This window comes from Electrophorus electricus, chromosome 17 (genome assembly GCF_013358815.1).
Source record: "Electrophorus electricus isolate fEleEle1 chromosome 17, fEleEle1.pri, whole genome shotgun sequence".
In the NCBI taxonomy this organism is placed as follows: domain Eukaryota; kingdom Metazoa; phylum Chordata; class Actinopteri; order Gymnotiformes; family Gymnotidae; genus Electrophorus; species Electrophorus electricus.
The window spans coordinates 5,031,598-5,053,549 of NC_049551.1; the positions used below are offsets into that span (position 1 = coordinate 5,031,598).

General features: G+C 40.4%; 2 protein-coding genes across 2 annotated transcripts; one reads left to right on the forward strand and one right to left on the reverse strand.

The window, feature by feature from the left end:
• Nucleotides 1–419: 419 nt before the first annotated feature.
• Nucleotides 420–6,672, reverse strand: mpzl1l (myelin protein zero-like 1 like). Its single transcript, XM_027016997.2, has 6 exons — nucleotides 6,468–6,672; nucleotides 5,206–5,378; nucleotides 3,796–4,006; nucleotides 3,280–3,409; nucleotides 1,493–1,598; nucleotides 420–725 (listed from the first exon to the last, which is right to left on the reverse strand). The coding sequence occupies exons 1-6, from the start codon at nucleotides 6,538–6,540 to the stop codon at nucleotides 624–626; spliced, it is 795 nt and encodes a 264-aa protein (XP_026872798.1). The 5' UTR covers nucleotides 6,541–6,672; the 3' UTR covers nucleotides 420–623.
• A 4,083-nt stretch (nucleotides 6,673–10,755) lies between these two features.
• Nucleotides 10,756–14,863, forward strand: psmg1 (proteasome (prosome, macropain) assembly chaperone 1). Its single transcript, XM_027017014.2, has 7 exons — nucleotides 10,756–10,966; nucleotides 11,864–11,967; nucleotides 12,164–12,321; nucleotides 12,473–12,535; nucleotides 13,056–13,254; nucleotides 13,696–13,826; nucleotides 13,929–14,863. The coding sequence occupies exons 1-7, from the start codon at nucleotides 10,842–10,844 to the stop codon at nucleotides 14,004–14,006; spliced, it is 858 nt and encodes a 285-aa protein (XP_026872815.2). The 5' UTR covers nucleotides 10,756–10,841; the 3' UTR covers nucleotides 14,007–14,863.
• The last annotated feature ends 7,089 nt before the right edge of the window (nucleotides 14,864–21,952 follow it).

Here is a 21,952-nt window from a genome sequence, read left to right on the forward strand (position 1 = left end):
TTCAGTCAGTAAACTACTCAATCAGAAAAGACATTTACAACACATACATTTAGCCATGTCACAATGTGGCAGCTTTAGGGTTTTTGTTTTTTTTGTTCAGTGGGTTAAAGCACAGTGGCGGGAAATGGAACAAAGTCCCTGAATTTTTGGTACCCTCATTTCTGGGATCTGGTAGGGGAGGAGGTAGCCAGCATGGTCAGCTACATACACTTATGCAGACATGTGGGAAGCTAATAGCAAGGGGTATAGAACCAGTAACTGTACATTTAGGGGTGTGTTTTTATTTATATTTATATATATATATATATATATATATATATATATATATATATATATATATATATATATTTATTTATATTTATATATATATATATATATATATATATATATATATATATATATATATATATATATTTATAATATATATATATATATATATATATAAATAATCCATTCTCTGGTATTAGTTTGCAGTTATGCTATGCGAAGTTATTTTGAAGCCTCTGCATATATGTGATGCGGTTAACATGTGACACTGTTGCTCATTCATAAAGACCTATAAAAACCATTTCAAAACAGAGTTTTGGAGCAGAAAATGGGGCGCTACACTTTCTGTGCTCGCTCTAGTTCTTTCGGATGTCAGCGTACACCACAGGCTCCATCTTGTGAAAGGAGTTCAGATTCTTGCTGCCAGAATGATCCAGCTGGGCATATATCACCGGGCCCTGAGGAACAGGCAGTAAAGAAGAAGGTTGATCAGCAGAACAACAAAAACGTTCTCTAGTAAGTAGTCAGTCGGTTGTCTGTCAATTATGCCACACTGATTTAGGAAGTACAAACTGCTAAATATATATGGGGTTTATAACATACACGTGTAAGAGATGTATGGAAGAATACTTTAAATGTACAGTGCATCACAATAAATCTGATACTACAGAATTCTGGAAGACTACAAGACGTATGAAAGCTTGAGTTGCTTTGCTCCTGCTACTCTGACAACATAAGAATGTTATTAGACCTCACCATTGACAAGTCGCAACCAGTCTCTGTAAGCGAAAACAAAACTATGACGGACAACAAAATGGAAGACCTCTGTCAAACTAGGGCACATACACGGCACACAGGGTACTGTGAGAGCCGTGCACATGAACTCACATACACAAACACGTGGACTGCACCAAAATAAACAAAATCTAATAGAATATTTTGTGATGTGAAACACAGCCAATATATTCAGAATAGTTTGTTTATATTGCAGACAGAGCTACATGCTTGTGACAAATGATAGTTATTATTTGCGCCTGTGTGTTAATGGCTCCTGTGGCAGGGTTCTGTAATACGCTTTGATATTGATAAACACCCCAACCCATACAGTTTCACTCACACATGACGACACAGCCACACCCAGGTCCACCCGCTCACAAACCCAGTCCCACACCAAGACACCCACACATGCTCACACCCTCCTCTGCTAGACCACTCTCGCTCATACCTGTACCGGGGCAGAGGGGCTGCTACAGCGTGAGCCCTCCGTGCTGGACTCGGCTTTCTTCCCCGGCCGAGCCGCTCGCGTGCTTACACTCTCTAGGGAGGTGCAGCTGCGGCAGCCAGGTTTCAGCCAGAGTCATTTTCGTGTGTGCGTGACAACCAGGCAACGATGATGTATAGACAAGGGCCCGTGCAGACAAACATACACATACCCCAATGAAAAGAGAAAGATGGGGACAGGGACAAATGTGATGAAAAAAACATGACAAAGAGCAATATGGACTTTTCGCTGATGACAAATATGAATGAGGAACAAACCATTAACAGAAAGCATTAGGCAGAAGCTTCCAGCAATTCAGCATGATCAGAACATTCTTAAGTACTGAAGTGCTTGTAGGTACTGAAAGTTTTCTACTTTTTCATTTGCTTACTTCAACTATTTGTCCAATAACAAACCGATGACATGGTGTTAAGACTAACAATCATTATTCAGTTTTACTAGGGACAGCCTGAAAGCCTACTGCTTTTCTAAATGCTCTGGTGCAGCACCTAACCTGGTCTGCCAGCTGCAGCAGTGTGTGGCACGCTAAGCACAGCTGTACTTCTGTTTCTCAACTACTCACTGTTATGTTATGCTCACACAATTGTTAGTGCATGTATTTGGATGCAAGGAGTGAAAGAAGAGAACTTGGCGCTCATCAGACAGCGTGAAGATGAGTTGTTAGTGAATAGTGAGCAGAGAGAGAGAGATGCTACACACTGCAAGATGTTGGACAAAAGCATGAAGACAGCTCACATTCAGCCTGAGAGGATGAAACTCCTCATACTGAGTGTATGAGCAGATGTTATATTACTCTAAAGACTAGTCAGCTATGAAATAACATTTTATTAGGAAGGGGCATTAACACCGTGAGTGGTATACTAAATGCAACAGGCACAAACATCACAAATTAAAAAGACACCAAATCTGATCCCACGTGATCAAACTAGTTTAGTACATTTGTGGTAAGTTCAGGAAACTGTTAGTCACACCTGTTTGTTCTTTGGATATTAAAGAAAGATTTGTGCATTTTTCTCAAAAAAATATATTTTGCATGATGCAGTGTTAAAATGTCTCAAAAATGACTTCTCATAGACTTCCATAAGGCATAGAACAGAAGTCAATTTCCAGATCAAAACATGCCCTTGGTTTACTGAGTACTGCCAGGGCAGCGTAGCAAGGTTTATTAAAGCAGTTATCCACATGGAAATACATGAGGACTAGTGTATTGCCATGTCTTGCTTTTAAAAGCATGAATTTTAAACAAAAGAGGCAAAGTGAACTTAAGACACCGAAAAACATGCAAATGTATTGAGAAAAATTTTACTGAAGACAACACTGGACACTGGTTTTACTGAAAACAAAAACAACAACAAAAATTCAACAAGTTAGGTTGTTTTTTGGGAGAGTTAGCACAGTAGTGCCATCTGGTGCAGTAATCCATGCTTCACACCCTGCTACTAAGTGCAAGAGTTAGTCATGTCAGTGTGACATCAGGGAGAATTAGTCCAGAGGTACATGTTATGTGTTTAAGTAACACAGATGTTTCACAGGACTGTCCAAATTCACAAATCATTATTGTAAAGGAAGTTGTGTGTCTGTGCATAGTGCGCTTCACCCAAACATGTCTCGCGTCTGTTAAAATATAACAGTATGGAACCTGAAACTCCCTCTCAAATGATGCCTACTTATTAACTTGCAATAAACGCAAGCTGTTTAAAACCAGAGGAAGTGAACTTTGTATAGCTTACCCTTCGTAGTCACGGGGGGGCTGCATTAATCTTAGTAAAAGGTACGCAACAACAGCGATGATGACGACTCCAATGATGGCACCGATGACTGCACCCACAATCACTGCTGGGCTCGTCGGAGGGAGAGCTTCTGCAGAGAACAATACCAACATCTTCAACGTGAAAAGCCGGCAACTGAGAACCACAGGAGAACCTTTCAATACATTTGTTCGCCTTACCGCGGCACTGTGCAGACCGATCGCTGACAGAGCTTAGCCACCTCAGCCAGAATTTCAGATGAAAAACATGTGCCCACAAACTGCAGTTAATACACAACGCGGGCTCTTAAAATTAATTTACTGTGAGTAGACATGATGCTCACATGCAAAATGCAATTTTAGTTCTTCAAAGAAATGCTACATTTGTATAACCCACAAGATCTGCCAGCTCATGTGCAGTGCGGCAGGAGACTGTCTCTCTGCTCATCTTCAACCCTACTGCAGCAGGCTTGTCTAGCTGATCACCTACTTTGCTTACCTTTCATTACAACCCTGAGTTTAGTCAGTGAAGGTTTGCCACTTATATCGGGAGGGTTCTTCACATCACAGGAGTACGTTCCATTGTCCATGAAATTCATTCGAGTGACCCGGATAGAGCCATCCTTGTGGTTCAGGTCCCCTGCCCATTCTACACGGGCCTTGAACTGAGGGTTGTCTGGGAAAGCTTTCCCACCCGAGTAGTAGAAGATCTGCAAAACAAATGCTGCACTGACCAACTCACAGGAACAAGCATGTAGACAGCCGCTCCCTATTACACGCCCGTCATGAAGAAAAATAAATAAAAAATTAATTCTGCTACCACAATGCTGCTGCATGTAACTGCTCAAGACGTGGCATGTGAAAGCTTATTAATGCCACTACTAAACTACAGGCCATACGTACATCAGCCATCACAAGCTATCTATTGCATTTCCAGCAACAGCTTTAAATTGGAGAAACAAAATGAAGACTAGTGATTGCTTTGTTCAGCACCTTCAACGCATCAGCATGAATGGCTTTTCATTTCGAGTGGCTATACACTTCAATGGCGATAACATTACTAGCATAACTTCTATAGTTAATTTCTGCAAAGACAGCATTTTCTAATCCTCTTTCTTCAGGGTGAACCAAATCTAAATGGACAAATTAACGTAAGCTTTTGAAGGAAAATACATGTGAGACCCTAAATTAAGAGCACTGTGTACAAAAAAGGGTTGTAATGCTATATATCTATGCACACACACAAAACATCAGTGGCCCCTTTTTTATAGGTGCAGTTACAGACTGTACCCATCGGTTGCCATTCACAATTCATCAGCCACTCTCCCAAACAGCATTGGTCAGTTTCTGAACACAGGACGACTATTATATGAGTGGCAAACCATGGGTGGCTCAGCACAGCTTTAACTCTAACCTGACCATTCCTAACAGCATTTACTACAGCATTAACCCATGCTCTGGTAGTGGCATGGTTGTGGATATTGACCTGTTTTTCAGACACAGCAGTGACCAGGGTTTTTTTTTTTTTATCTGCCAGTGTCACTGTAGGTATGAAAGTGGGCCACCATCCAAATATCCAGGCGAAAGCAATGCTATGGTCAGAACTTGGCCATTTATGACGTGCCAGAGGATGGAGAACACAAATCGTGCAAGGCAACAAAGGGGCTAAACATACACCATGTGGTGTTTCTAAATTATATGGTGTTTGTTTATATAACATATATACTACAAGTGCTACAAGGAAATTACACAAAAACAACAACACAATTTATTTGGGTTAACTGCGATTTGGAGCCAGTTTCTAACAGCTTGACACTTCACAATTTCATCCTATATCTCCCCATTTACAATTCTTATATCAACATCATACAAATTCGTGGCTGATGGTGGAAATAAAGATAAACCTTACAGCTACACCAGTAGATTCTGGGGACCCCTCTGGGATGAAGGACCAGGACACCGATGCTTGACTACTGATCACCTCAGTGGATTTGAAAGTACACTTAAGTGTCCCAGTCGTTCCGTTTTCTACAAACACTTCTGGCTTGGTATACACTTCTATAGTAGCAGCTGGGTACATACCTGTAGAAGAAACGTAATGAAGTAACTATATGTTACATAGCTGAAGATTAATCCTTGTTCACGGGCTGTTACACAATATAGATGTCACGGACGCATTGCTAATCGCTTAGCGATCAGGAGTACTACAGAATAGAGGATATGTTCTTTGGTTCACAAGTAATTATTCGAGTAATTTGTACAAAATAACAATCATATCATTCGGTTATCGACCTCTCAAAGTAATTACAATTACAAAGTTTAAGACAAACTCGGACAGCTAGCTAAAAGATATTATAAGGATATTAGCGTGCTAACCCTAGCTACATAGCTAATCATCAGGCTACACCCAAACGGAAACTCAGACTTATGGGGAGATTGTCAAACAAGAGGCTAACAAGTTATCTGCCGTCGCCAAATAAACATTAATATTCGTTCTTGTTGTTCAGCCAAGCATCTTTTATTCAACACGAAAGTCAATGCTAACTGAACAATTAGCAATACAATGAGAAATGAGTCTCATTAAATAACTATGTTAAGTACCTTCGGAGAGATAGTCAGCGTTAGCTAAGATAGCTAACGTTTTATGAACTAGCTAGTGCTAATAGCCAATATCATGCTCATCTAATTTCTGGGTGACGGTTTTGGTTTCTTTTCACACTAAAGCAATATAGAACCAGTAAATGGTGAAAGAAACTAGATAACTACCTAGACAACATAGCTATTCTAGCTAATTAACTTACACATAGCCAACGCAGGTGGTTAAAATATAGCTAGGTTAGATCATTAGCAAGCTGGCTGGCTTTTAGCTTTAATCTTTCTCACTTATTTGGACAATTAATTACATTTATATTATGCAAATCAAAGGTTAATAGTATTACATCGCCACGTAACTTAACCATCTAGACCAAACAATCATTATCCAACATGCAAGCTAGCTGGCTAACGTTGGCTATCCAACACCGCACTCCGAAACGAGGCACTAACTGGCTAGCACTTTGGCTGATTAGCATCGCTCAACGAGCCCCATTTCGAGCTGCTATCTGGTTAGTTAGCGTGGAGTTATCGAGGGTGTAATCTTTTCGTTAGTTAGGTCTTACACATTTAACTCACCAACGACGACACATAACACGAGGCAGCGAAATAAAACACTGTGATAGGCAGTATCGAAGAGTCTCGGCTCCATCCTTTTGAGAACATAAATAGAAAAGCCCTTTACAAGTCCTGTGTTTACAACACCTAACCGGAACGTCTGTCTGTACACTCAAGAGATCTCCGCTTGAGTGTAGCCTACGAAGTGAGCGGCCGTGTTTCTTCACACCAGGGGGAGGCATGAAAGACAACACGAGTTTCAACCGTAGACGATGAGCTACTACATTGTAATATAATGTAGTGATGAATAATGTTTAATAAAGAGGTATGCCATTCTTAAAAGCTGACAAGCTGTGTTGCCCTATTAGCCTTTAAAATTTAGTAAAAAAAAAATAAAATAGGCATCACATCTCACATTTGTCATAAAACTTTTAATTTTATTGATTGCTATCTTAGCTTCACATCGTTAACAGGTTCATACAGAGTTCACGTATAATTTACTTGACTGCATAACAAGAAATAAAATTAATATGACATGGCTAGTGTATTAGAATAGTACCATCAAGATATAAAAAATTGATAGGGTCTGTGAGTGAATAGCACTAGAATGGATGTGACCTGATTTCTTGAAAACTGTAACTGAGGGAAAAGGGGAACTAAAATCTGGTGACATCAGTATGAGAAAGACTAAATAAAGTGTGCAATGTGTGTGCTGCAGAGAAGAACTGTTTGTTGTGTGATCTCACAGCTCGGCTCCCCAATACAAATGCTTTAATAAATAACCTTTGTTCAGTCAAGCACGGTGTGTCCTTCCTAAATGGGGAATTAGGGATTTTGGAAATAAGTTCTCCAACACATTATATACAGAACATATATATTTTTTGCAATAATAAAAGATATCTGACCAATTCACCACAAAATCATTCTAACTGTGATGCACAAATATAACAGAATATCTACTGGGATCCGAACATCGTACCCATGAGCTTGTTGAATATACCATTCCAAAAACATGTGAGTAACATGGAATGACTCTCACCAGACCACCCACCCAACCCCCTAGCTTTGTGCAGGCTAAAGTTTCTTCTCCCAACAAACTTTACTGTTGGCATTATGAATTCCAGTAGGTAGCATTCTCCTAGCATCTACCAAATCCAGGTCTGTCCACCAGACTACCATATACTGATGTGTGAGACCTGTTTCCACTGCTCCAGAGCTCAGTAGCAGTGTGTTTTATAATATGCCAGCCAATGCCTAGCAACGTGCATAGTAATCATAAGTTTGTGTGTGGCTGGACAACCATGGAAACCCATTTCATGAAGGTCCTGGTCATAGTTTCTTGTGCTGTTGGTGGTTCCAGAGGCCGCTTGGAACTCTGTCATAATAATAATAATAATAATAATAATAATGTTTACTTATATAGCGCCTTTCACAAACTCAAAGGTCGCTTTACCACGACAAAGATGTAGAGAAAAAAATGACAATAATTGCCACAATCAATACACAATTAATTAACAAATACAAATAGGAAGAGAATTTATGAAAAAGGTTGAGAAAAGAGGTATGTTTTAAGTTGCGATTTGAAAGAAGAACAAGAAGAGCAGAGATAGAGAGATTGAGGTAAAGTGTTCCATAATTTTGGGGCCATGACACTAAAGGATCTGCCTCCTACAGAGACAAATCTATACTTGGGGATGGAAAGGAGACCTGCATCAGAGGACCGAAATGTATGGGTGGGACACTAAGAGTGTAGGAGTTCAGGTAGGTAGGGAGGTGTGAAGACCGTGCAGAGCTTTGAATGTAAGGAGGAGGATTTTAAACTGAATGCGTTCAGGGACAGGGAGCCATGAGAACAGAGGATAGACAGTTTTCATATACTCCATGCTTCAGCTCTCTGCAGCCCCCTCTCTGAATTTACATGGTATAGCCCTTCTTGGATGGGCTTTTTTTGCTTCTAGATACTTCAGTTTCACAGTGATAGAATGTACTGTTGGGGGGGGGGGGGGGGGGGCGACCTAGTAGGGCATAAATTTCACAGACTGACATTATGTTTGTCTATGAAGACTGCATGTACATGTGCTTGATTTTAAACACCTGTTTGCAAGCAGTATGAAACAACTGAAATTCAGTAATTAGGAGGGACATCCACGTATTTTGGCTATATATAGTATATCTCAAATCAAAATCAAATCAAATCAAAGGTTATTTGTCATACATAGTCATACACAGTATAACTGGCAGTGAAATGCCTTTGATAACTGCTCTGCCCGTAAACCGAGGAGAGATACAGAAAAAATATATAGATAAGAGAAATGTAAGGTTAGACTGAAATAGATTCTACAGTGTACGTGTAAAGGAAGAAAAATAAAGTCTAAGATCTAAAAATAATTTGTATGGGGGAAAAAAATAGATAAATGTGAATGTAGATGAATAAATATGTCCAGATAAATAAATGAATCTAAAGGGAATGAATAAACATGAATATATACAAGTGTACAATTATACAATTATCCAGCTCAGGGTGAAAGGTATGCAATATGGCACAGCGCAAATAGCAAAATATGGGTAAGAATGTGTATGATGTTATAGTGAACAATGGTCCAGTCCAGTGGGGGAATCCAGTGAATGTGAATGAAGAGTACTCCCATCAGTTGCCCTGGTTCAGAGCCTGAATGGCCTGTGAGAAGAAGCTCCTCCTCAACCTCTCTCTGTTAGTCTTCAGGGAACGAAAACACTTCCCTGACCTCAACAGAGAGAAAAGCCTATTGTTTGGATGGGAGGGGTCCTTCACAATCATCCTGGCCTTGGTCCAGCACCACTTGTAATAGATGGTCTGCAGGTCAGGAAGTTCCATATGGGTGATGCATTCTGCTGAACACACCACCCTCTGGAGAGCTTGTCTATCCTGCTTGGTGCTGTTCCCAAACCAGCATGTGATGTTCCCCACGAGGACACTCTCAATAGTGCAGGTGTAGAAGTTCTGTAGCACCTTGGAGGGCAGACTGAAATCTCTTAGGTGTTTGAGGTGGTAAAGACACTGACGAGCCTTCTTTGCCAGGTAGTTGGTGTGGCGGGACCAGGACAGGTCCTGCGAGATGTGAAACCCAAGGTACCTGAAATTGTCTACTCTTTCCACCATGGTTCTGTTGATCTTAACAGGTTGATAGTGCCGCTCCTGGATCTTGCTGCAGTCCACAATCAGCTTCTTTGTCTTGCTGATGAGGAGATTATTTTCCTGGCACCAGTTCTCCAGGTGTTTAAATCCCCTCCAGGTAGGCCCTCTTGTCATTGTCCATGATCAGGCCCATGACGACGGTATCATCAGCATACTCGACGATGGTGGTAGAGCTGGAAGTGGCTGGGCAGTCGTAGGTGTACAGTGAGTAGAGCAGAGGCCTTAGGACACAACCCTGCGGGGCTCCACTGCTGTGGGTGAGGTTGGATGAGACACAGTTGCCCACCTGTACTGATTGTGGTCTACCCGTTAGGAAGTTGGAGATCTATACACACAGGTATGGATGCAGTCCCAAATCTTCCAACTTGGTGGTGAGTCTGGAGGGGATAATAGTGTTAAATGCTGAACTGTAGTCAACAAACAGCATTTTAACATAATTACCCCTCCCTTTGTCCTGGTGGGTCATTGTGATGTGAAGCAGATGTGCAACTGCATGGTCAATGGAGTGGTTGTGACAGTATGCAAACTGGCTAACAAACATACACTGCCTGGCCAAAAAAAAGGGTCATCACATGGATTTAACTACAGCAAACAGGCAAGAGCCTCCCATTGGATAATTACTGCATGGGTGATTATGTTTCAGCTAGCAACAAGTTATTTAACCCTAACTGATGCAGTGAGTAGCTTCTCATTTGTTAAACAACCATGTCAAAAAACATCCTGTGGTCCTGGAAAAGTTGATAATCTGTTTCAGAAGGGTCAATTTATTGGCATGCATTATGCAGAGAAAACATCTAAGATTACCGATTACCTAAAAAATATCTCGAATCTAATTCAAATAATTACTAAGAGTAACCCGATTCCATTCCATTACTTCTGGATTACCTTTCAGCTCATTAACTGCCGAAGAGTTCTGCAATACTGGTTCAGTATGTCCATCAACAAGCGGTTAATCAGAAAATACCTATTTTAAACTCAAATTAGTTACAACAACATACTAATAAAAATTACAAGTCTAATCACCAAAAATGAAAACGATCACGATTTCGCATATTTCATGAAACGCATAGAATTTTACACTGATGTGAGCTGTGAACTTCCTTTTTGTCTGCATAAAAGTAAGAGGGGCCCTAGGCTCTCGCGAAACCCATGTGACTCGTTGTCATTTACCCTCCGTTAGCTACGTCCGAACACATTTGGACGAGTGTGGCTGTGCAACTATGGCAACGTTCTTTGGAGAGGTTATATCAGTGTATTCCAGAGCAGTAGAAGAAGATGATTATGACAACACGGAGGAAGAGAACGAAGACGATGTACAAATTCGGCGAGAAATAGAAGAGAAGCGGTAAGATAGCTAGCGTTAGCTTAGCTAGCTGTCTTTTCAGGTGCTATCCACACGTAGTTAGCTAAGATAGCTAACGTAACATAACCTAGCTGTCTAACATGGTAGCAGTGTAAATTTCAGTTTGTTTGTTTATATAAGTCACACAGCGTAACAAATAGTGCATGCTAATGTTAGTCAAGTTGTTTGTGCATAAATTTCGGCTTGGCTAGTTAGCTACGCTGCTAGCCATGTTCTCAGGACTCGGTGAACCCTGCTGCTGCTACCTACCACCATTCAATGACGATGCACACTTATGTGTTGCTTTCTGTTTCATTTAAGCAATTCCTGTTCTCTTCTTCATCCCGGTGCCCGTTTGGTCAGAAATAACTTTTCTTACTTTCTCCTGTGTGCGTATACATGGTCTTTAATCGAACAGAAACCTAAAACGAGACGACAGTTGAGAACATTGTGCCTTTAATTGAGATCCTTTGGTTTCTCATCAAGATTAAGTGTCGGATAATGTTACATACAAGCAGAATTACATGAGATTATATTCAACTAGAGAAGGCCGTCTGAGTACAAGGAAAAAAAAACCTAAGCAGATGGAACGGCTGATCTTTTTGATCACTTGAACTACACATGCCACATGATTAAATTATGCTGTTGGTGTTCCAAGTTGCGCGCGCACACACACACATATATATATATATATATATATATATATATATATATATATATATATAATATATATATGTATATGTATGTATATATGTATGTATATATGTATATATATGTATATATATATATATATATATATATATATATGTATGTATATATATATGTGTGTGTGTGTGTGTGTGTGTATATATGTATCTAGTTTGTTGAATTTTGGGAGACAACTCTGTTTCTGTTTAACAGGGAGGTTCATGTCAGGTGGTGCCAAGTGGTTTCAAAAGCATTAGAGAGCTCTGAAAATCTGAACCGTATTCATTTGATCATAGCAGTGGGACACAATGCTGCAGGTAAATCCCTACTCACATTTAGGGGTCCCGGACAGACTTTGAACTGTCTTTAACATTGAGGTACATGCTCACTCACTTTTTTTCAGCAGATAACGAATAAGACCTTACAGTACTAACAGTGCACTCCAAGAAGTCCTTGTTCTGTCTTGTCGGTTGTAGTGATGCGATTGTTGTGTCTCTGTATCTCCTGGGTTAGGTTTTATTTCAGCACATGTGCTGAGTGCTGCGGACTGGGCTCAGGTGGGGTGGGTGGCGCTGTGGAACGAAAGGAGCCATGGCTCCAAACGGCCAGACACAGCCCCTCTGCCTGGGGAGCCAGGCTGTGTTCTCTACCAGCAGGACAGCTGTCCCTCAGTGAGTGACTGCCCTGCACTCATACTTGACCCTGGGTTCACATGCTGGATAGTGTCGTTATACATGACGGTCTAAATATGTCTAACCCTTGGCTACAGGGATTCTCCCCAGGTAGAGAATCAGACTGAAACCTGTATTCTGCTTGCCACAGGTTCTTATCTGCCAGTGTACAGGTTATGTTGCCGAAGACCAGCTGTTCCAGTGGGCTGAAAGGGTGAGAGACACAGAATAAAAAAAATTTAAAAAAAGAAGCCATAGTCATTTTTACTCAGGAGTAAGGGATAAATAGTGTTGAGTAAGCATGAGTGATGGTCTTTTTTTTCCCAGTCTCATTGCTAAATTTGCACTCAATTGCATCAGTTTGCATCTTCCCCATTTCAGTTAGGGAGAATCAGCAAATGGAGGACCTCTGTCTGAAGGATCCTGTTTCTCTGGAAACCTTGTGCACGTCTCTACAATTTTGAATCCCTCTCTCTCGCTCTCGCTCTCTCTAAAATGATATGTACTTAGGTTGTTAATTAGTAGTTATATGCAAATATGTAATCTATGTATGCAAATGTATAAAACAAATGTGGTTCCATAACCCAAAATGTCAAACTGTATCCATCACCAGAATGGGTAGGTCATATTACTGTACACACGGCAAACTGACATTTATTGGTGTTTGTGATCTTGCATCATAATCCAGATTATGTGTGACCATTCAACACCTGACGGTGGCCCCTCTGCTGCAGGTGTTGGGCAGCGTGCAGAAGCGAGGTCTGAGCGTGACTGTGCTCTCCGACTGCCCCCTGGCTGAGTATAAATCTCCCGACTACATGACGAGTAGTGGCGCACCGTTCCTGCGTGCGCTGAAGACCAGCATGCACGTGGGCACCCTGCCCTGCCCCCTGCTGGAGCTGCCTAATATCATCACTGGCTTGCCTGCAGCAGGTACTGCCCCCCCCCCCCCCGCGATAATTACAGTGCCCAACAGAAGGAATATAAAACACTGATGTTCCATACAGCGTGTCAGACTTGGAGGCTTCTGCCTCAATTTTAACTAGTAAGTCCTTGCTCTCCCCCCAACGTCCACTTGACATAATCTGTTCTGTAGTGGTGCAGAGTTTTTACTTCTAGCAAGTACCAGTTTCTTTTGCCAACATATAAAACCTTGCAGTTTACATCTGATGTGTAGTTATGGTTGCAGGAAGTCACGAAAAATAATTTGTATGCCCCTGCCTTGGGGCTTTGCCGAGGCAAACGAGGTAGTGGAAGTGAGATCTTATGTTCTATTGGACAGACAAGCCCAGAGTTTTCCCAGTTCATTTGTACACAAACCTCTGAGGCTGACCAAGGCTCCTGTGTTTGTCTTGGGGGGGGGGGGACCCCTAGTGCTGAGTCACTGTCAGGTGCATCGCATCCCAGCTGTGCTCTTCCAGTGCTTCACTGATGTCATTCACCCGGACTCGGTGACCATGGAAACCTATAAACCCATCCTCTCGTCTCTCAGTGCTTCGGTGAAGGTTTGTTTTTTAATATGTTTAATGAATGTGGGTTATTCACTTTGTTCTTGAGTTTTATTAGAGTAATGATGAGGATTAATCTTTCTCTCCCTCATGTCTCAGCTGGAAGCTTCTCCCAGTACAGAAATACTGCAGAGATTAACCAGGATTAATGACTCTCAAAGCAACATCTACACATAGTGAAAAGACCTCAGGGGAAATGAATTGTATATCGTTTTTTGTCCATTTGCATTGTAAAATATTTTTATGGCTAATAAAGATGTGCTGTCCTATGTGACAATTGTTTTTAAGACTTGGTGAAAGTTTATTTCTGGACAGCAGGTGGCGCTATTAGGCTTTTGCTTTTTGCTTCTATTTTGAATTACGGGCCTTTTTGAGCCTCACTCTTTCCATTTTCCCAGTACCCTGCATGGAAAGCTGTTATATAGCAGTTTTCCAACATGCAGCCATGTGCATGTAGCCTTGTTACCGCTGACTGTTCAGTTCTAGATCATTTTATGGCTGTGGTTCTTCGGACGGGTTTTCTGGATTTAAAGCATATGATAAACAAGCTTTAATGTTACATTTATTCAGGATCCTGTAATGTGCCCAGGAATAATTGAATATCTTTAAATATTGTGGGTTTTTTTTGTTTGTTTGTTTGTTGTTGTGGTTATTTTGTTTGTTTGTTTTTACAGTTTACTGAGGATGACTCCTAATTACAGACACAGAGGCTTGATTAATAAAGCTTTTATGGTATCCTAGTAAGACTGTAATGAGAGGTAATGGCTTAATGAGGCTGTGTGTAAACAAACTCTTTAAAATTAAAACCATAGAAGTTCTAGTTTGATGAGATTGATCTTATGATTGAACCTATTAAGAAGGGCTTCTTTAATGGTGTGCGTTTACTCGACAGAATACTTAACATTTAGTGTATAATATCTTATGAGTGTTATATACTATATTGGTATAATAAGGGAAAAGATGAGTATAATATCTTAAGACACATCAACAGAAGCATCACAAAACTAAAATAAAATTGAGAAATCTCAAAATTATTTTATTTGTTTGTTTTTGACGTGGATTTGCATATATACTAAAATGCAAATCTGTGGAATGTGTCTTTGCCTTTATGGGCCTTTTGAGGCTTCTGAATTGACATGGTGTGTTTGGAAGGTTTAAAGCTTTATTCATGCAGGGGCTTGGCCCTAATGGTCTGCCATTTGTAGCTCTGTTGGGAGCCGGTACAAATTCCCACTGGTAAAAATAATATTTTCCTATTAGAGGTACACTGCTGGCTTTGAACCAGCTACACCTATGATGATGAATCCAGGTATTTATTTCAATTCACTGGATTAACCATACAAGTTTTCAAATTATATGTTCAAAGATCTACACAGAAAAAAAAAAAAGCTGTTATAGTTCATAATCAATCTGCTAATGTTTAAAGTGCTATGGAGCGCTATTAGGTCTCCCACTGGAAGCTGTCTGCAAATAAAGGCCTCAGCTGGTCCTGCTGAATGAAATCTGATTGAAAATTCAATGTGATTCTTCACATAAAAGCTTGTCCGGAACAGTGTGTATTCACACTGTTCTTTTAGTTTGTGTGTTAATGCTGATGATTGCAAAACTCCCACAGCCTCTAATCAGAAGAGAGAATGCGCTTCTAGCCAGTCCTCAGTTCAGGAAGAGGAATGTGCTTATTGCACTTCTCGGGCAACCAATCCCCTTAAATTAATGCAATCCTGTTCATCATGAAATGATGAAAATTCGTGAAAAGAACACTTTGTGTTGCAAACTTCCATGCTAAGGTAATTTAAACTAAGTACAGTGTTTACAGTGATAGTGATATTTTGAATAGACTTGCTTTTAGGGTTGGATTAGGGAAAACTCCAATGTTGATGTTTGTCTTTCTTATTTGTATTGATTTCAGGCAAGACTGCATGTAAAAGTGATATGGATGAGAATAGAAAAAGATATAATCCAAGTTTTTAGTCTTTAGACATGTTCAGCACATAGAGTATTAAATAACTGGTTTCAACTGACAATGTAAATGTAAACATTTGCAATGAGATGATGTGTGTGCGGGAAAGTCCCTGCTGTGATGCAATCAGAACAGGCACAGTCTCTCAGCCAAACCCTGCCCCTTAGGTCTGTTTTTCTTCCCTTAATTGGTAAAAGCTTCATGCATCAGTGATGTTTCTGCTAACTCAGGACTTCTGCCGTCCTTCACACTATGGCTTCCAGGAATTATGCAAAGCACTTTAGAAGGGCTATTTCTTTAAGCGGTTTTGGTTATCACCTCGTAATAAAAATTGTTGGGTAAGATGAAGTGCTCTGGTAATCACAGGGCAAGCCTAATCTTGAGTGTGGTAAGGATTATTGGCTCATGTTGCTTTAGTTGGTGGGAAAAACAGGGCCATATTTAGATCTATAGGCGTGGATGAACTAAAAGACTCAATGTTTTGAGCATTATTAATGATAACATTTGTAGTTAACTATACCAGTTTCGATGTGTGTGAACAGCCCATAAGCGTGGAGTAATCTTTTATGGTCTGTCTGGCAGTTAAAGGACTAGATTACAATGTAAACCATAAAGACAGGTGCGTCAAGTATGGGTTTAATGTTGTAGAATACTATCCCTGAAACTCATTAACATCGCTTTATCTCATACATCAAATATTAACCCACACATCCACTTTGTGTATTCAGTCAGTCAGTATTCATATGGAGAATGCACAGAGGTCTATGATTTATTTATGGCTTGGGTTCAAATTGACTCAGTGAAAGGCTGTATGTGCGTCATTGGGCATCTGTAAGTCATAAGCATACTGAACATACAGAACACGCTGTACAGGAGCTGCATTGCAATGGTAGATCTCCCCAGATCTTAAGGGAGAAACGTATGTCTGAGATTGCATAAATGTTGAGTGGTCATAGTTTGTGGTTTGCAGTGCATCTACTTTTTTTTGCTGTCATGCTTTGACTGAGGAAGTGCCTAACACAATGGTCTTCTGGTAGTGACTTTTAGCTCGGTTGTGATATTTAGCACAAGTTCCAAGGAGACTTGCTCGACCTTCGGTTGGTGTTGATGTCCTGATAGTGAAACGTGACGTCTGGTTGGCCTTAGCTATGAGCAGACCACTTTAACAGCAGCATTTTCTGCCAGCAAGGCCAGGGTATACATGTCTGCATAAATCTGCATGCATCTGGTGGATATAAAAATGAGGTACATTGGTTCCAAGCATGGTAGACTATGGGACCAGGTGATACCTTTGTCACTAGTATAAATTCATGTCATGTTACAGGCCATCTTTCCTGATGTTCTAACATGTCTCTCCAGCTGTCTGATGTGTCTGTGTGCTTAAATTGATTGTTGTACCATAGGCCAAGAAATCAAATGTAATGTGGTTGAATACAAGCCGTTGTTTACATTGGTGGTTGTAAAAGCGAGTGGCTTGCCAGCAACACATGTGTAGCGTTCTACTAGGCAATTCACTTACAGCCCCAGGACATCTGTCAAGGTAGCAGTCTGATTGTGCATCCATTCAGGTGCTTTCATATTTGCTGGTGTCTGGACACTCCATCTTAAGTGCAGGTTTTTCTTCATAGATTACAGTACAACCATGACTGCTGACCCTCAAAGGCTGTACTATAAGTTAAGTGATATTGGAGAACCTTAGTTCTACTCTCTTGGCTTCTTTACGTCATACAGGAATCGGAAATAACTCATTTTATAACTCTATCCTGCAAAACGTCCTCAAGGTTTGTAAGCCAATGTGACCAAATACAAGTGCAGTGATATCCACTAATTATCAATGGATATGAGGCATAGAAAGTAAATGCCTAACATAAGGCCCTTCTTCATGGTGAAATAAGATAATGGCAAAATAATGTTTATCAGATATGAAAGATGTCTGATGCATCTCTTGGCTACCATTGAAGTAATATTTTTGTTGTTGTTGTTTATTTTCTTTTTTCTTTTTCTAAAAAATAAAGATCATCTCTGGAGACACACTTTAGCATTGAAGCTGCTCTACTGAGCTAATTTGATATTGTTTATAGTTTGAAAATATTTTTCTCTAAAGGAAGATCATGCAGAGAAGAGTAATTGAGTCAACATCGGGTATTAAGAGATGATAACACTTAAGAGTGTGTTAGGATCATATTACCATTTGAATGACTCTACTGTGTGTTTCTATGTAATATAATACATCCAGTTACATAGACATAGACAGGAAACCCACCCTTATCTCTGTGAAATTGTCAGAGGAGGGAGCTGAATCGCAAACGTCCTTTTAGCTGAGAAATCCCTATATATATGGTCCTCAACACCTTGATACCTGTTTACCTGCTGGGAGCAATGTGTTTCCTCCCACGCCTAAGAAAGGCGGGCTGTCTTACGGTAAAGGGAGGATGGGCGGAACACTTTTGCGGAAATAGACTGTTTGGCTGGGTTAAACATTTGCCTCTTTGTCTTGCAGTCTTTTTGCACCTCTGCCCTAAGGGCAGTTGCCACATTAAACAAATCTGCTTTGATCAGACGTGTGATAATGACCCTCCCACAAGTCCACACTTGCGTGGGTGAAGCTGGCATGGGGGCAGCACCACTCTGTTGCCAGCTTCAGGCGCCATACCGAGGCCAGGCCTTCAGGGAGAACCTGTACAGGCCAGCCCCTGGCTGGCTTTGCTTCAGCACATGCTGTTACACTTTTCCATCCTTCATCGCAGATGTTTTTTTGGCTGTAGACGTAATCAAGGAGCTCTTTCTGTGCTCCTGTGAAATGATACGTACAGTGAAGTAAAGTACCTACAGATGTGTGTGGGAGTTTGCTTGTAGGTAGTGAGTCCTGATGCTTCAAATCTCAAAAACCTTTTCTTTTCTTTTCTTTTTTTTTTCTCAGCCATGACGGTCCGTATGTGTACTACTACCTCCTGTGGTTCAAGATGTTTTACCTAGTCACACAGATTTTCTCACAGCTCACAGGCTGCCACCTTATTGAAAACCTCAAATGGTTTCCATGACATCCTGTTGCTACAGACTAGGTTAATGTCAGGACCAGATTTACATTAAAGAATGCTGTCTGACAGAGTTGCTTTATTTTCTCTTTTGAGGAAGAAGAATTGTTGTCCGCTTGGAGATTAAAAAAACAACAACTCAAGAAACCTCAAAAAATGTTCTGAGATTGTCTAAGTACAGATTCTCACAATGAACTCTTGTCGACATTATCACACACATTTTTAAATACAGAAGATAAGTAGCATGGTATGTAGCATGGTTTACAGAGCTCGTAAAGCCAGAGTATCTGTCTTCCAATAGAGTTAGAAATTGTAGTACTTTTCAGCTCCTCTTTTTGAAGTCTGAAGCATCATTATTCCAGTATGGAAACATGCAGAGGTGTCATAACGCCACTTTGTACTTTTAACCAAAATGTGCTACATTAAAAAGAGTTTATCTTTCGATAGACATGACTCTGGGCAACTCCTCATTTGGTATTCATTCATTAAAGAAATTCTTCTAATATGACAGAAAGAGAGTAGCTTGTTTTGTTTTTTTTGTAGTTTCTATGTGGTTTTTTTTGCATTGTCAGGCCTCCCATGCCCAGTGGTGTTTGTGACCAAGAGAGTGAGCTGCACTGACTCTGTTCACAGGCCAGCCCTGCATACTCTCTGGCTTAGTCAGGGGGAGGAACCACTGCAGTGACGTGCATGACTGCACTGCTGGCTCGCACACAGGTAACAGCTTGCAGATGGAATGCATGGCCCATCGAATCCCTGAGGAGCTAAGCACGGTGGGCTGAGGTATACGGTTTACACAACAGAGAAATTTTTGAGAAAAGGGTTGAACCCTTGAGAATTACAGTGAAATCTCTATTAAAAGCTTATGACCTCATACAGGGCAAAGCTGTAACAGTAAGAAAGTATAAGCAAACAAACGTAGTGGTGCAGTGAATGAAACATCTATTTAAAAATAAGGGTGCCTGAAACAGTCTGAATCTCCATAGTAACTTAACTTCAGGTCTGACTCAAGCCAAAAATAATCAACAAAACTAGCTTACGCAGACCCATCTAACCTAAAACAAAGACAAAACAAAAATGACAAGCCACTAATCTAACTCCTTCGCTAGCTCAAGCCCATAACAAATAATCCCAACCCAACAGAAATGGACCCACTGGGCTGCTACCAGTTTAAACATACATATAAAATGAATGTTGTATCATAGGTGGCTATTTACAAATATGCTATAATAAGTGTAGACATCAACATCCAAAGGGCAGTCTTAGTCCAAGTGAATTGTAATCCAAGCCATTTACCAAAAAATCACAAGGAATCACAAATCAAGCAATTCCCAGTCAGAGTAAGTTGGACGAGCATCGTGTTGGAAGATCTCATCGGCCAACTCCATCCCCCATATCATGTGACTGGTCAGATAATGGAAGCACAGGTGTAGATGGACAGGACTGTGACATCCTGCACAACAGAAGAGAACACTACCATTAAACAAGAGGAGTGGAGGAGAGGTGGACATAGCAGCATGGCAATGGAAATCACAGAGTGTGTTAAATCAGTCGGTTTTTATCCATTACAATGACTTCAAGATCAACATGTGGCTCAGATAACATTTTAGGAACATTCATGCAGGAAACCAGATAACAAAGGCTCTCAATCGTTTTCTTGGAGCTGTAAGGTCTGTGGGGCTCTGCAGTACAAACGTAAGAGAAATGAAATGTAAGAACATTCACAACCATGCTCCAAGATTTGACCTTTTTTACATTCATTTATTCTAGATGATTTTGTAATTGTAATTTTGAACATTTTGAAGTATTCCGATTCACACTCACTGCCACTTTATTAGGAACTCTTACCTAGTACATATACTCCCTCTTACCTAGTAATTACAATCACTATAACCTAGTAACTACACTATTTCCTAGTACATACACTCTCTCCTACCTTGTACAGTCATTCTCTCTCTTGCCTAGTACATACACTGCCTCTTTTATGCAGTGCATACACTCCTTCTTATCTAGTACATACACTCCTTCTTATCTAGTACATACACGCCCTCTCTTACCTAGTACATACACTCCTTCTTATCTAGTACACACACTCCCTCTCTTACCTAGTACACACACTCCTTCTCTTGCCTAGTACACATACTCCCTCTCTTACCTAGTACACACACTCCCTATCTTACCTAGTACACACACTCCTTCTTACCTAGTACACACACTCCCTCTCTTACCTAGTACACACACTCCTTCTTACCTAGTACACACACTCCCTCTCTTACCTAGTACACACACTCCCTGACCACACTATTAGTCCTATCTGTTGGTATCCTCTGCCCCATTTGTCACTGTCAGGTTGTAAGCACATGGCCACTTGTTCCTTTAATTTATATGTTAATGTCTCAGCTGGGTTGATGGTAATTTGCTACGTTGGTCCTGCGGTCTCAGTAACCGATAAGCACTGAGACCAACTGTAAATGGGAACAAGCTAGCTAACTCACCTACATATATCTAATTGTATACCTACAAAATGTTTCTACTCTGCCCTATAGAATTATGCAGTAGAATATAATAGAATTATATCAAAACATTTTACCCTTGTCTTATTATGCTTAAACTACTAACCTTTGCCTGAGCCACATTAAATGACCCAGGAGAGCCATTATCATTTTGCGTGTTTACGAAAAACGTTGGTCACAGTTTAATAAAACAGTATGATGCAGAGATAGCCATGATACTGTTTATTGTGTAGCACACTAGATAAATACCAGTGAACTGAGCCAGCCACTGACCGGCACTGAACCAACTTTTCCATTCTACCTTTATTGCATTCTTGTGAGCGTTGGTTCATTTCTTAGCTTGTTTTGTATGGCTTTATGAGTCATATAAGTAATTGTTGTTTCAGAGATTGCTGTTCTGTGTCAGCTGTGTCTGTAACAGCATTAAAGAGAGATTTTATGGAAAACTGATTTCTGAAACAAAAATTGGCATTTTATTAAAGAAGATGAAGCCATTTTATAAACAATACCCAATCTTAAAATTAATACCCAATAAATTAAAATGTTAAATTATTCGCAACAAAGAAATGTATCAGACGTTTACTCTTAAAGCTTGTTCCTTGACAAGGAAAAACA